Below are 14,620 nucleotides of genomic sequence, written 5' to 3' on the forward strand. Positions count from 1 at the left end.
ACAATCTCCTTGCTGTAACAAGCATGTGTGCTTATATCTTGTGTTGATATCCCCCATGTGTATTTACTGCTAATTTCACTTGCTGTACTGTTTTTCTATGATGTAAATTGCTGTGAACTTTCTACAATTTTTGTATGGGCTGATATATTATCCATAAATTATCTTTGCATAGATCTTTGCGCTGGTATGCGAGTTATTTGTATATATAAGTAACAGTGCCAGCTGTGGACATCTGCTCCATGTCTGCCCCGGTTCTGTCCCAGCATGCCTTGCTGTGGTATTGGTACCTGTGCATTCCCCGGGGGTGCAGAATATCTACAGCAGTGTAGCAGGAAGTGTCAGAGGTAGTAAGATCAGTGGTAATACAGTGTGCTCAGTCAAGCAGCAAGATGCCACCGGAGGTTATACATACCACACACACCGAACACGCAGTGACTGGCGTGGTGCCATGACCCCTGATTTTTCATGTTTAAACTGTTAATGTACTCAGACATAAAGGACAACGGAAGCAAAAGGAATATGGAGATTGCCAAATGTATTTCCTTTTAAGCAATACCAGTTACTGAAGCCGGCAGGATCAGCAGGAGGCCAGGTACTGGTATTGTTTAAAAGGAAATAAATATGGCGGCCACCATATGTCTGTCACCTCGGGTTTTCTTCCAAATGGACAGGACACAGTGTCTTGCACAGGACAGAAGGAAAACATAGAGATGCGTCCTGTATGTATTTAGAGCGTTTATCTTGTCTATTTCCCCCTCATCTGTGACTTATCACAAGTTGTAATTTGATCTTTCAGTTGTGTCAGCTGGCTGCCTTGGCAAGCACAGGATGTTAACCTTATGTCTGCTTCCATGAAAGCAGGAAGTAGACACACTGCAGATTTATTGCAGGATTTGTATCAGCTGTAACAAAAATGTTTTTCTTTAAAAGTTATTATGCTGTCGCTTATCTTTTAGAGCAGAGAGGAAGTTCTGAGTTCAGATCCAGAGCAGCAAGAGTTCAGAACCAGAGATGAAACACCTTCTTGTATTTTACCTTATAAATCAGTGGGAACATGACAGTAAACACCTAATCTGCTCTTTGTTTCATTGTTCTCTGTTTAAACTGACTGTTATCACCTCTGATAAGAATCCCCGACTGAGCACTCAGTCTAGCTTTGCTATGGAAAGATTATAGCGGAGTCTGTCTTCTCTGGTGTCTTTTCAAGCCCAAGCCTGCCCCCTTGTGGCTCTGCTATAATGACTCAGCTATAATCATTCCCTGCAAAGCCAGACTGAGTGCTCAGTCCGGGATTCTTATCACAGCTAATAACAGACACTTTTAGCAGTGGATGAAACAGAGAGCATGGTAAGTGTTTTCTCTAATGTTCTTACTGAGATATATATGGTAAAATACACAAGGGTGCTTTGTCTCTGGTTCCCTTTAAGTGCAGTTAAAACGGGACCCTGACCAGGCATGAAGTATAGTTTTTCAAGACCCAATTCAAGGGTACTGCCATGTTACCCCCAGTATTTGCCTATATACTACCTGCAACGCATACAGATCCCTTGGTACTTATCAGTTAGCCGGGCGCATCCTCTAGGTGGCGACAAAACTCCACCAGAGTTACATCTTTCCCTACTATCCATGTCGGCCTGGAGGGGGAATAGTAATTAGCGCCACCTGCCGGATGCGCCCGGCTAACGGATAAGTACCAATCCCTTCTTGAAAAATGTACTTTTAAAATGTTCCTTCTCCCCTCCCTGCTTGTAAATTGTCCCTCTGTACTTCTCACCATGCAGATCTTTGTTAGCAAGGAGCCAGTTTTGCATTTAGGGTAGGTGCACATATAACATAACATGAAAAAGTGCAGGGGGGGTTTTGTATGCGTTTTTGGTGCGTTAGCGTTTTTTTTACCGCAGATGCGTTTTTCAAGCATTTTGCATGCGTTTTAATGCATTTGCGGTCGCATATACAAAACGCATATGCTTTTTGTATACGTTTTACAATTGCATTTTATGCAAATAACTAGGAAGACAAGAAGAAGCAGAAATGCAGCACACCATTTTTTTAGTTTTACAAAAACGCGTGGAAAACGCATACCATTGCGTTTCTATTGACTTTTATCATGTGCGTTTTTGATGCGTTTTTGCATATTATGCAACAAAAAACAGCATTCTTGAAAAAGCACGCATAGAAAACGCATATGCGGTTTTTATGTTTTTTCCTGCGGCCCATAGACTTCCATTAGCGGCAAAAACGCAGCATTTTCCTCAATGCTAGCGTTTCTGCTAAGTGTGCACTTAGCCTCAAACAAAGGGAGAGCAGTGCTTGTTGATCTGAAGAAAGCATAATCCTATCAGCTCCGATCTATAAACCAATAAGTACAAGTAAGGTGAAGATAAAAGTTTCTCGGCACTTTGGCAATTTGGATAAAGGAGGCTAGGCCAACACCAGTTATTATTACATACAGTCTGATCCCAGTCCATACACTTACATCAATGGCGCGAAACGGCTGTCGTGCCGTCCATCCATCCCCTGGTCACCCTCCCCGCACCCACTCCTGCACCGCAACTGACATGAGGTTTGTACCTCTCGGTGTTACAAGCCCTACTCCATAGAGCCAAATTAATCCATGCCATGCACTGATGAGGATCAAACAATCTGAAACAGTCTGTATGCATGTTGGATTATTATGGCTCTGTACAAATTAACAAGCTGACACATCATTGCATTCCAGCGGTTCTGGAGGTGTGTTTAGCTTCTAAGGGTAACAATGGTTAATTTGCATATATTCAGCAGTGATGCCCTGGGAGACATCTCAAGCTCACTCCAACCTGAATTATCGCAAATTCTTTCTGTTCTAAGAAAGCAAACTTCTCTTTTCCTTAGTATTTTAGTAAGGGGGCTTTTAGGACCATTGTAGCCCCTCACACACTCCAATGAGTTCTGGGTCACCATGAGCTTGCTGCTTAGTCTGTACCTCCTTTTTTGTAATAATACTGAACATGTGTTTGTACTTTCTCTGGCTAAAAACGGAATTAAAAGCAAGTTAAAGAGACAGTGCCTGGTCTACCTCCATGGTGCTTTTTCTCAGATCTATAAACCATAAGGATTTTTGCAAACCTAATTTCATCTTGCTTACCTCGGTCTCACTGCTTATCATTGCAGGTCTGTTTTCTACGGTAAAGCGACTTTCCAGCTACGATGTCCGGAGGGTGGAGATAACGCCGGCGGATCAGAGGAAGCTCACTTTTGACACCCACGCTCTGGTTCGGGATCTGGAGACTCATGGTAAATGGCCTAGCCTTGTCTAATTCCATCTGTGCTTCTTAAAGGATACATCTGGGGATTAAAAAAGAAAAGATCAGATTTACTTACCTGGGGCTTCCTCCAGCCCTTGGAAGCCTCTGTGTCCCTTACCGCCGAAGCAGGGCTTTTTGATGCCTGCTTCCCACAGCCGAAGCTTAGTCCGCGCCCTGCACACGGGTAGTTTGGGGATCCGGCGGTTGCAAGACCCCAAATTACTTTTCCCTCCGAGATGTGATGACTCGGAGGCGGAGTAAGTATTTAACATACACACCACACACACCCTGCCCCGAATTTGGGTGGCAGCAGGGTGAGAAGTCATTTGGCTCACCCTGTGCCAAAAAGGCCCCACGCCAGACAGCCATGTACGCCTCGCCACAGCTCCCCTCTCAGTGGGTCACCAGCAGGGCTGTGGAGTTGGAGTCGGGGGAAGTTTGAGCACCCGGAGTCGGAGTCGTGGTTTTGTAATCTGAGGAGTCGGATGATTGGAGTCGGAGCCATTTTGGGTACCCAGAGTCTGAGTTGGAGTCGTGGTTTCATAAACCAAGGAGTTGGAGTTGGAAGATTTTTGTACCGACTCCACAGCCCTGGTCACCAGGGGTGCTGTCGGTAGCAGCTGACAACCCAGCCAGGTTGGCAAGCCTCTGCGCATTCGTGCTTCTGCGGCCGGGTTTGTCTTGTGCAGGCGCAGTGGACCGTTGCGAAAATTGCAGCATCCCATGGCTAGTTGGCTACAACCAAATCCAGCATCATATACACTAGAAAAGCTTATGGAACAGAGGACTACCATCCCAGATGCACAGAGCAGCTCACAGGTAGCCAGCGGAGTGCCCCTTTAACAGAATTTCTGATGTTCTGTCCAGTTCCCGGTGAACGTGCTGTCATGGGATCGGGGACGGTATCGATCCGCGCACATTTTCCTGGCAGATTCGGTTGCATGTGTAGCAGGTTTATTGATTTGTTGTTGTAGCGTGCAGGTATCATTGGACAAGGATACGGCAAGGACGCGAGATTGGATTCCATTCTTCGTGACAGCGGCCCCTGCCAGCAGCTATTGTTACCGCGATGCTATTGTCTGCTGGTTACGGGATTGCAGCCAGTTATCTCGCGTGCAATTGTGAAGGCGTGTTAGAGAGCACGACATGAAAAGATGCTGAGGCGGCTCCTGGCTCCAGATTCAGCGGAAATTGAAAGACATAAAAGTTTGACGTTTTATTTGTTATCTTTTGTTCTCCGTGGAGTTTATGTGTAACCTTTCCCCTTTCTTTAGCAGAAATCTTCCATCATCTTCTCTTGCTTGACCCCTCTTCTCCTCCTCCTCCTCCACCTCCTCCTCCTCCTCCTGTTCTGCTCTTTATTTACTTCTTCTCTATCTTCCCCTTCTGCTTTCCTTACTAAACAACTCCCAAGAACTTTTGTCTTTCAACTCCCTCCATTTCCCTCTTTTGTTGTGCTTTTTTTTTTTTCTGTTACTTCTCGCCCTTACATAGTTACATAGTTACATAGTTACATAGTTATTTTGGTTGAAAAAAGACATACGTCCATCGAGTTCAACCAGTATAAAGTACAACCCCAGCCTGCTCCCTCACATATCCCTGTTGATCCAGAGGAAGGCGAAAAAACCCTTACAAGGCATGGTCCAATTAGCCCCTAAAGGGAAAAATTCCTTCCCGACTCCAGATGGCAATCAGATAAAATCCCTGGATCAACATCATTAGGCATTACCTAGTAATTGTAGCCATGGATGTCTTTCAACGCAAGGAAAGCATCTAAGCCCCCTTTAAATGCAGGTATAGAGTTTGCCATAACGACTTCCTGTGGCAATGCATTCCACATCTTAATCACTCTTACTGTAAAGAACCCTTTCCTAAATAAATAGCTAAAACATTTTTCCTCCATGCGCAGATCATGTCCTCTAGTCCTTTGAGAAGGCCTAGGGACAAAAAGCTCATCCGCCAAGGTATTATATTGCCCTCTGATGTATTTATACATGTTAATTAGATCCCCTCTAAGGCGTCTTTTCTCTAGACTAAATAAACCCAGTTTATCTAACCTTTCTCGATAAGTGAGACCTTCCATCCCACGCATCAATTTTGTTGCTCGTCTCTGCACCTGCTCTAAAACTGCAATATCTTTTTTGTAATGTGGTGCCCAGAACTGAATTCTATATTCCAGATGTGGCCTTACTAGAGAGTTAAACAGGGGCAATATTATGCTAGCATCTCGAGTTTTTATTTCCCTTTTAATGCATCCCAAAATTTTGTTAGCTTTAGCTGCAGCTGCTTGGCATTGAGTACGATTATTTAACTTGTTGTCAATGAGTACTCCTAAGTCCTTCTCCAAGTTTGATGTCCCCAACTGTATCCCATTTATTTTGTATGGTGCTAGACCATTAGTACGTCCAAAATGCATGACCTTACATTTGTCAACATTGAATTTCATCTGCCATGTATGTGCCCATATAGCCATCCTATCCAGATCCTGTTGCAATATGACACTATCTTCCTGAGAGTTAATGATTCTGCACAATTTTGTATCATCTGCAAAAATAGCAACATTGCTCACTACTGCATCTACTAGGTCATTAATAAATAAATTGAAGAGCACTGGACCCAGAACAGACCCTTGTGGGACCCCACTGCTAACAGTCTCCCATTTTGAGTATGATCCATTGACCACAACTCTTTGTTTTCTGTCCATTAGCCAGTTCCCTATCCATGAACACAGACTCTTCCCCAGTCCTTGCATCCTCAACTTTTGCACCAGACTTTTGTGGGGAACAGTGTCGAAGGCCTTTGCAAAGTCCAAGTATATCACATCTACAGCATTCCCAATATCCATATTAGCATTCACTACCTCATAAAAGCTGAGCATGTTAGTCAAACAGGACCTGTCTTTAGTAAACCCATGTTGATGCTGAGAAATAAGATTATTTTCTACTATGAAGTCATGTATAGTATCTCTTAGTAACCCCTCAAATAGTTTGCATACAACTGATGTTAAACTTACAGGTCTATAATTTCCTGGATCAGATTTTTTGCCCTTCTTAAATAATGGGAAAACGTGGGCTGTACGCCAATCCACTGGGACTCTGCCAGTTGCAAGAGAGTCACAAAAGATAAGATAAAGGGGTTTATCTATAACTGAACTTAATTCCCTTAGGACCTGAGGATGCATGCCATCCGGGCCAGGTGCCTTGTCTATTTTTAATTTATTTAGTCTTGCCTTCACTTCTTCCTGCGTTAAGTATTTAATATTACAGTTAGAAGATTGAGACTCTTCCGCCTCTGTAGTTTGCAACAGTGCTGTTTCTTTTGTGAAGACAGAAGCAAAGAAAGCATTTAATAACTCTGCCTTACCTTGGTCATCCACCATTGAGTTCCCATCCTCATCCTTTAGGAGTCCTATACAGTCAACCTTTCTTTTTTTAGAGTTAATGTACTTGTAAAACTTTTTTGGGTTAGATTTGATATCCTTAGCGATTTGTTTTTCAGCTTCAATCTTTGCCTGCCTAATTTCTTTTTTACAATTTTTATTGCACTCCTTATAATTGCTTAGTGCAGCCTCTGTCCCCTCCTGTTTTAAGACCTTATAGGCATTCTTTTTCCTCTTCATTTTATCTTTAACCTTTCTATTCATCCATAGAGGCCTTTTTTTATTCCTAGACATTCCTTCTTCTCCTTTTTGTTTTTTACACTTATTTTTAGCTCCCTTTAGCTCCCTTTTTTCTTCCCCTGTTTCCACTTCTCGTTCCCAACCCTTCCCAATTCTTTCTCTGACTCCTTCCTACTTTTTCTTTCCTTCTTTGCTCCCTTTACACTTATCTTGCTAACTCCTTTCTTGTTTCTATTTCTCCTTTCCCTCTTTTCTTTCTTTCCTCCACTTTGTAGTTCTTTCTGTTCCACCTTCCCCATCACTTCTCCTTCTCCCTCTTTACTCTTTCCTTTTTTCCCTTTCCCTTCCTGCTACTTGTGCTTTCCCCCTTCCCGCTCCTTGCGCTCTCTTCTTTCCCACATCTCGTGCTCTCCCACTTCCCGCTCCTCGGGCTCTCCCACTTCCCGCTCCTCGCGGTTTCCCTTCCTGCTTCTTGTTCTCTCCCCTGTCCCTCTTCTCATGCTCCCCCTACCTGTTTCTCGTGCTCTCCCACTTCACGTTACGTGTTTTTTACCACAATTTGGCAAAGTGGGCAATCACAAACTCGCTGCCTGCAGCATTTTGGGGGCAATTGCGTTGTGATTCTCGTTCTATCGAATTGGAATCACAAATCGTTAAAAAAAAAAGCTAAATTTTTGTGCCACAAGATGACAATTTGCGCTCCCAGTGTGAACTAGCCCTGAGTCATCAGGAAGAACACATGTTTGTTCAACCAAAGCACGAGAACATCACTGACTGCTTTTCTGATGTTTTCTGCCGGTGCCGTATCCAGGCATTAACCAGGGCTGTCGAGTCGGTACAAAAAATCATTGACTCCTCAGTTTATGAAACCACCGACTTTAGGTACCCAAAATTGCTCCGAGTCCACATCCCTGGCGTTTACTCAGTGCTTTCTCCCCCGCTCCAACCTTAGACAACCGAGGGGGACATGTGACATAATGAGATAGACATGTGTATGTACAGTGCCAAATAACTGTGCTGTGTTCCTTTTTTTTGTTTCTGTGCCTGAAAGAGTTATGCTGGGTCTACATGTGCCGATGTATCTTATCAATCGAGCTGCTGATGCGGCTCGATTGATAAGATCCAACAGGTCCGATCTCGCTGCGGCCGATTCCCCGCGAGCGGGGAATCGAGCGGAAGATAAGCGGCGCTGGCGGGGACAAGCGGGTGTCGAATCCGACGCACGAGCGGGGACGCGGCGGGTACGCGGAAGAGTCGATCCTGCGGCTAATCGAGCCGCCGGATCGCTCCGTGTAGATTAGGCTTTAACATTAGGTATGAAAGTGACAGTTTCTATGCGGGTCGGGACTGGGTCGGACTATAGCGTAACCCTCACTGATAAAGAATTACAGCCATAAAACATATTCTTGTAAATGGCTTTTGAGAGCAGGAAAGAGATAAAAAGGGTCAATAGTTCATAGATTTAAGCTTAGGCATACTTCAATGGCTGTGTCATTGAGCAGAGACAATGAAACAGTAAAAACGTAAAATCTAGATTTAAATATAAAATAAAACTGCTGGGTATCTAAAAAAAAAAAAAAAAAAGTCATAATTTTAGGAGGAGGATAGATACAATTGTTTATCGCATCAGTTAATTTTCACCTTGGATGTAATACGATTCCGCACCCGCAGTTATAACTGAGGTATCACAGTATGAAGAATTCAGTCCTAAAACCTGCATTTACTTCCTTCATTCACAGTAATGGATGCCATCGACCTTTATTTGTGTATTTTCAGGGTTTGATAAAGAGCAGGCAGAAACGATTGTGTCTGCGCTGGCCTCGCTGACTAACAGCTGCCTGGACACGGTGTACAGGGACATGGTGACTCGCGCTCAGCAGGTAAGACTTCCCTGGTGTGTTATGTAAGTAATGGCCAGTGCAGCTCTCAGCCTGCTGGAAGCAGGGGCAGCTTATCCGGCTGATAGACTTGTTTATAGCTCCCTCTGCTGGTCACTGGCTTGTTACAAAGGACAAGAGATAAGAACTGGTGATATCCGATTTATGAAACTGCGCTCCAGGCAAACTGTTATTTCGAAGTGTTAAAATGGCCATACACTAAAGGTAACCAAACATCTACCGAATGGCAGCTGATCAACCATCCGATTTGATAATTATTGAATTGGATGAAAATCTGTGCTGCCAAAAGCATGCCCAATCAACGATTCTACCAATTTGCACCGAAATTGGTTGAATGTATAATTCGGATGTGATGCAAGATGTCAGGCCAACATGCTTGAATTGGTGCGCAGCAGTAATGGCAAATGCAATGTAAACCCCCGGCTACTGCCAACCCCCTTCAGGCCTTTCCCCCCCTCCCCCGGGTGCCCCTGCATTTATACATTACCTCTCTGTTGCCAGCCGGACTCCTCTTCTGGTTCTTCTGAGTTCTTGCCGGCGCATTGCCAAAGGGGGGAGGGGAAACCCGGAAGAGGGTGTATTAATGCAGGGGTATGGGGGGGGGGTTACATTTACACTAGGGGGGAGAGCAGTGCCAGTGAAGCAATGAGGCGGCGTCACAATGGTGATTGTCGGAAAGCGGCCTGGGAATTGGCCTGTGGTTTTTAGCTGCCACCAGATCTCCGATCAGATTTGATCAGAGAAAGATCTGTCTATTGGTCGGTTGGTCACCAGAATCGCTATATGTACAGCCTCCTTAATAGACTCAAATGACTACTGCACCTGCGCAGTATGCTGCGGACAAAGTGGACTTGATTGACAGCGGCGCAGTAGAGGAGGTCGGCCTCTGCACCAGCGGGGGGACCCCGAGCCGGCGGCTGCGATCGGAGATGCGGCGTGGGACATGTCAGCTTCAAGGGGCTGGAGGAAGCCTCTGGTAAGTATATCAGGAGGCAGGAAAATTTGATGCTTCCTTTAACCACTTCAGTACCAGCACCCTCTGCCCCCTTAAGGACCAGAGGGTGCTGGTACAGTAAATCGCCGCTTACCGACGAATCGCCACTAAAATCCGCCGGTCACGCCGCTCTGTCGACGCCGCAGGCTGCTCTCTCTGCCGTCGCTATGACGGCAGAGCGCTGTGCGCCGGTCAGGAACCGCTTTCACTGGCTCCTGACCCTGTCACTCCATGTAAGCCAATGGGAACGGCTTACAGGAATGACAGGGCCAGAAGCCAATGAAAACTGCTCCTGCCCGGCTCACAGTGCTCTGCCGTCATAGAGGCTGCTGGGCACCACATTGCGGCGGGGGCGCGCGGTGAATGGGACGTAGAGTTTACGTCCAGTCAGAACTGCAGACGCCACCTGCCCGTCGTAGATTTAAACTGCGTCGGTCCGCAGGTAGTTAAGAAAGTCCTATTTAGGATAAGGGCTATAGATACAATTGTTTATCTAATCAGTTTAATTTCACTTCATTTTTGCTTTAACATCTTGCTGGCGGGCTCTCCTTTATCTGTCCTTGCCGAGGAATATTGATACCAGGCAGCCCACACATTGCAATGTGGGAAGTCTCTGATTCCCATGCATATTTGATGACCCTCTTCAGAGTACGGCTATATCAGATGATTGTATGTGATGACTGACCACACGTCTCCCGCATCAGATTTATGGCAGCAGACCCTTTCTTAGCGTTTGGCGGCAGAATCGCTGCGTGTCGTCATTAATCCTCCCGTACCGAGATATTTATTTCCAGGAAGTAATAGGATCTGTCATTCTCCCTGTCTGCCTGTCACACATCCGTCATCCTGGCAAGAAATTACTGCTTCATGCAAGAAAAGGAAACTCAACACCCAGGAGGAAATATAAAGTCACCCAACAAAGATCACGTCCAAAGTTCTGTCACTTACACACAGAGAGACTGGCTTTGTGGTGTATGTGCTGTATGGCTTCATTAGAATCCTAGTGACATGCGTGAGAATGCAGCCCATCCAATCACTAGAGACCAGTGACATCACTGAGGATGCAGCCTATCCATTCACTAGAGGCCAGTGACATCACTGAGAATGCAGCCTATCCATTCACTAAAGACCAGTGACATCACTGAGAGTGCAGCCTATCCATTCACTAGAGGCCAGTGACATCACTGAGAATGCACCCTATCCAATCACTAGAGACCAGTGACACCACTGAGAATGCAGCCTATCCATTCACTAGAGACCAGTGACATCACTGAGAATGCAGCCTATCCAATCACTAGAGGCCTGTGACATCACTGAGAATTCAGCCTATCCATTCACTAGAGACCAGTGACACCACTAAGAATGCAGCCTATCCATTCCCTACAGACCAGTGACATCACTGAGAATGCAGCCTATCCATTCACTGGAGACTAGTGACATCACTGAGAATGCAGCCTATCCATTCACTAGAGACCAGTGACATCACTGAGAATGCAGCCTGTCCATTCACTAGAGACCAGTGACATCACTGAGAGTGCAGCCTATCCATTCACTAGAGGCCAGTGACATCACTGAGAATGCAGCCTATCCATTCACTAAAGACCAGTGACATCACTGAGAGTGCAGCCTATCCATTCACTAGAGGCCAGTGACATCACTGAGAATGCAGCCTATCCATTCACTAGAGACCAGTGACATCACTGAGAATGCAGCCTATCCATTCACTAAAGACCAGTGACATCACTGAGAATGCAGCCTATCCATTCACTAGAGACCAGTGACATCACTGAGAATGCAGCCTATCCATTCACTAGAGACCAGTGACATCACTGAGAATGCAGCCTATCCATTCACGAGAGACCAGTGACATCACTGAGAATACAGCCTATCCATTCACTAGAGACCAGTGACATCACTGAGAATGCAGCCTATCCATTCACGAGAGACCAGTGACATCACTGAGAATACAGCCTATCCATTCACTAGAGACCAGTGACATCACTGAGAATGCAGCCTATCCATTCACTAAAGACCAGTGACATCACTGAGAGTGCAGCCTATCCATTCACTAGAGGCCAGTGACATCACTGAGAATGCAGCCTATCCATTCACTAGAGACCAGTGACATCACTGAGAATGCAGCCTATCCATTCACTAAAGACCAGTGACACCACTGAGAATGCAGCCTATCCATTCACTAGAGACCAGTGACATCACTGAGAATGCAGCCTATCCATTCACTAGAGACCAGTGACATCACTGAGAATGCAGCCTATCCATTCACTAGAGACCAGTGACATCACTGAGAATGCAGCCTATCCAATCACTAGAGGCCTGTGACATCACTGAGAATTCAGCCTATCCATTCACTAGAGACCAGTGACACCACTAAGAATGCAGCCTATCCATTCCCTACAGACCAGTGACATCACTGAGAATGCAGCCTATCCATTCACTGGAGACTAGTGACATCACTGAGAATGCAGCCTATCCATTCACTAGAGACCAGTGACATCACTGAGAATGCAGCCTGTCCATTCACTAGAGACCAGTGACATCACTGAGAATGCAGCCTATCCATTCACTAGAGACCAGTGACATCACTAAGAATGCAGCCTATCCATTCACTAGAGACCAGTGACATCACTGAGAATGCAGCCTATCCATTCACGAGAGACCAGTGACATCACTGAGAATACAGCCTATCCATTCACTAGAGACCAGTGACATCACTGAGAATGCAGCCTATCCATTCACGAGAGACCAGTGACATCACTGAGAATACAGCCTATCCATTCACTAGAGACCAGTGACATCACTGAGAATGCAGCCTATCCATTCACTAAAGACCAGTGACATCACTGAGAGTGCAGCCTATCCATTCACTAGAGGCCAGTGACATCACTGAGAATGCAGCCTATCCATTCACTAAAGACCAGTGACATCACTGAGAGTGCCGCCTATCCATTCACTAGAGGCCAGTGACATCACTGAGAATGCAGCCTATCCATTCACTAAAGACCAGTGACATCACTGAGAGTGCAGCCTATCCATTCACTAGAGGCCAGTGACATCACTGAGAATGCAGCCTATCCATTCACTAGAGACCAGTGACATCACTGAGAATGCAGCCTATCCATTCACTAGAGACCAGTGACATCACTGAGAATGCAGCCTATCCATTCACTAGAGACCAGTGACATCACTGAGAATGCAGCCTATCCATTCACTAGAGACCAGTGACATCACTGAGAATGCAGCCTATCCAATCACTAGAGGCCTGTGACATCACTGAGAATTCAGCCTATCCATTCACTAGAGACCAGTGACACCACTAAGAATGCAGCCTATCCATTCCCTACAGACCAGTGACATCACTGAGAATGCAGCCTATCCATTCACTGGAGACTAGTGACATCACTGAGAATGCAGCCTATCCATTCACTAGAGACCAGTGACATCACTGAGAATGCAGCCTGTCCATTCACTAGAGACCAGTGACATCACTGAGAATGCAGCCTATCCATTCACTAGAGACCAGTGACATCACTAAGAATGCAGCCTATCCATTCACTAGAGACCAGTGACATCACTGAGAATGCAGCCTATCCATTCACGAGAGACCAGTGACATCACTGAGAATACAGCCTATCCATTCACTAGAGACCAGTGACATCACTGAGAATGCAGCCTATCCATTCACGAGAGACCAGTGACATCACTGAGAATACAGCCTATCCATTCACTAGAGACCAGTGACATCACTGAGAATGCAGCCTATCCATTCACTAAAGACCAGGGACATCACTGAGAGTGCAGCCTATCCATTCACTAGAGGCCAGTGACATCACTGAGAATGCAGCCTATCCATTCACTAAAGACCAGTGACATCACTGAGAGTGCAGCCTATCCATTCACTAGAGGCCAGTGACATCACTGAGAATGCAGCCTATCCATTCACTAGAGACCAGTGACATCACTGAGAATGCAGCCTATCCATTCACTAGAGACCAGTGACATCACTGAGAATGCAGCCTATCCATTCACTAGAGACCAGTGACATCACTGAGAATGCAGCCTATCCATTCACTAGAGACCAGTGACATCACTGAGAATGCAGCCTATCCATTCACGAGAGACCAGTGACATCACTGAGAATACAGCCTATCCATTCACTAGAGACCAGTGACATCACTGAGAATGCAGCCTATCCATTCACGAGAGACCAGTGACATCACTGAGAATACAGCCTATCCATTCACGAGAGACCAGTGACATCACTGAGAATGCAGCCTATCCATTCACTAAAGACCAGTGACATCACTGAGAGTGCAGCCTATCCATTCACTAGAGGCCAGTGACATCACTGAGAATGCAGCCTATCCATTCACTAAAGACCAGTGACATCACTGAGAGTGCAGCCTATCCATTCACTAGAGGCCAGTGACATCACTGAGAATGCAGCCTATCCATTCACTAGAGACCAGTGACATCACTGAGAATGCAGCCTATCCATTCACTAGAGACCAGTGACATCACTGAGAATGCAGCCTGTCCATTCACTAGAGACCAGTGACATCACTGAGAATGCAGCCTATCCATTCACTAGAGACCAGTTACATCACTAAGAATGCAGCCTATCCATTCACTAGAGACCAGTGACATCACTGAGAATGCAGCCTATCCATTCACGAGAGACCAGTGACATCACTGAGAATACAGCCTATCCATTCACTAGAGACCAGTGACATCACTGAGAATGCAGCCTATCCAAGATTAACATTGGACACTACTGTATACTGCATGGCCTGCCCTCTGCTGGAGA

The 14,620-nt window shown here is 45.7% G+C and overlaps 1 protein-coding gene across 1 annotated transcript in view; it reads left to right on the forward strand.

Annotated features, from left to right (window-relative positions):
* CCDC90B (coiled-coil domain containing 90B) overlaps window positions 1-14,620 on the forward strand; it is a 48,467-nt gene that overhangs the window by 6,376 nt on the left and 27,471 nt on the right. Inside the window, exons 2-3 of the mRNA XM_068266702.1 lie at window positions 3,151-3,273; window positions 8,680-8,783. Of these exons, the coding sequence (XP_068122803.1) occupies window positions 3,151-3,273; window positions 8,680-8,783 (227 nt within the window). The remainder of the gene's footprint in view (window positions 1-3,150; window positions 3,274-8,679; window positions 8,784-14,620) is intronic.

Source organism: Hyperolius riggenbachi, chromosome 2 (genome assembly GCF_040937935.1).
Source record: "Hyperolius riggenbachi isolate aHypRig1 chromosome 2, aHypRig1.pri, whole genome shotgun sequence".
NCBI classification, from domain to species: Eukaryota; Metazoa; Chordata; class Amphibia; order Anura; family Hyperoliidae; genus Hyperolius; species Hyperolius riggenbachi.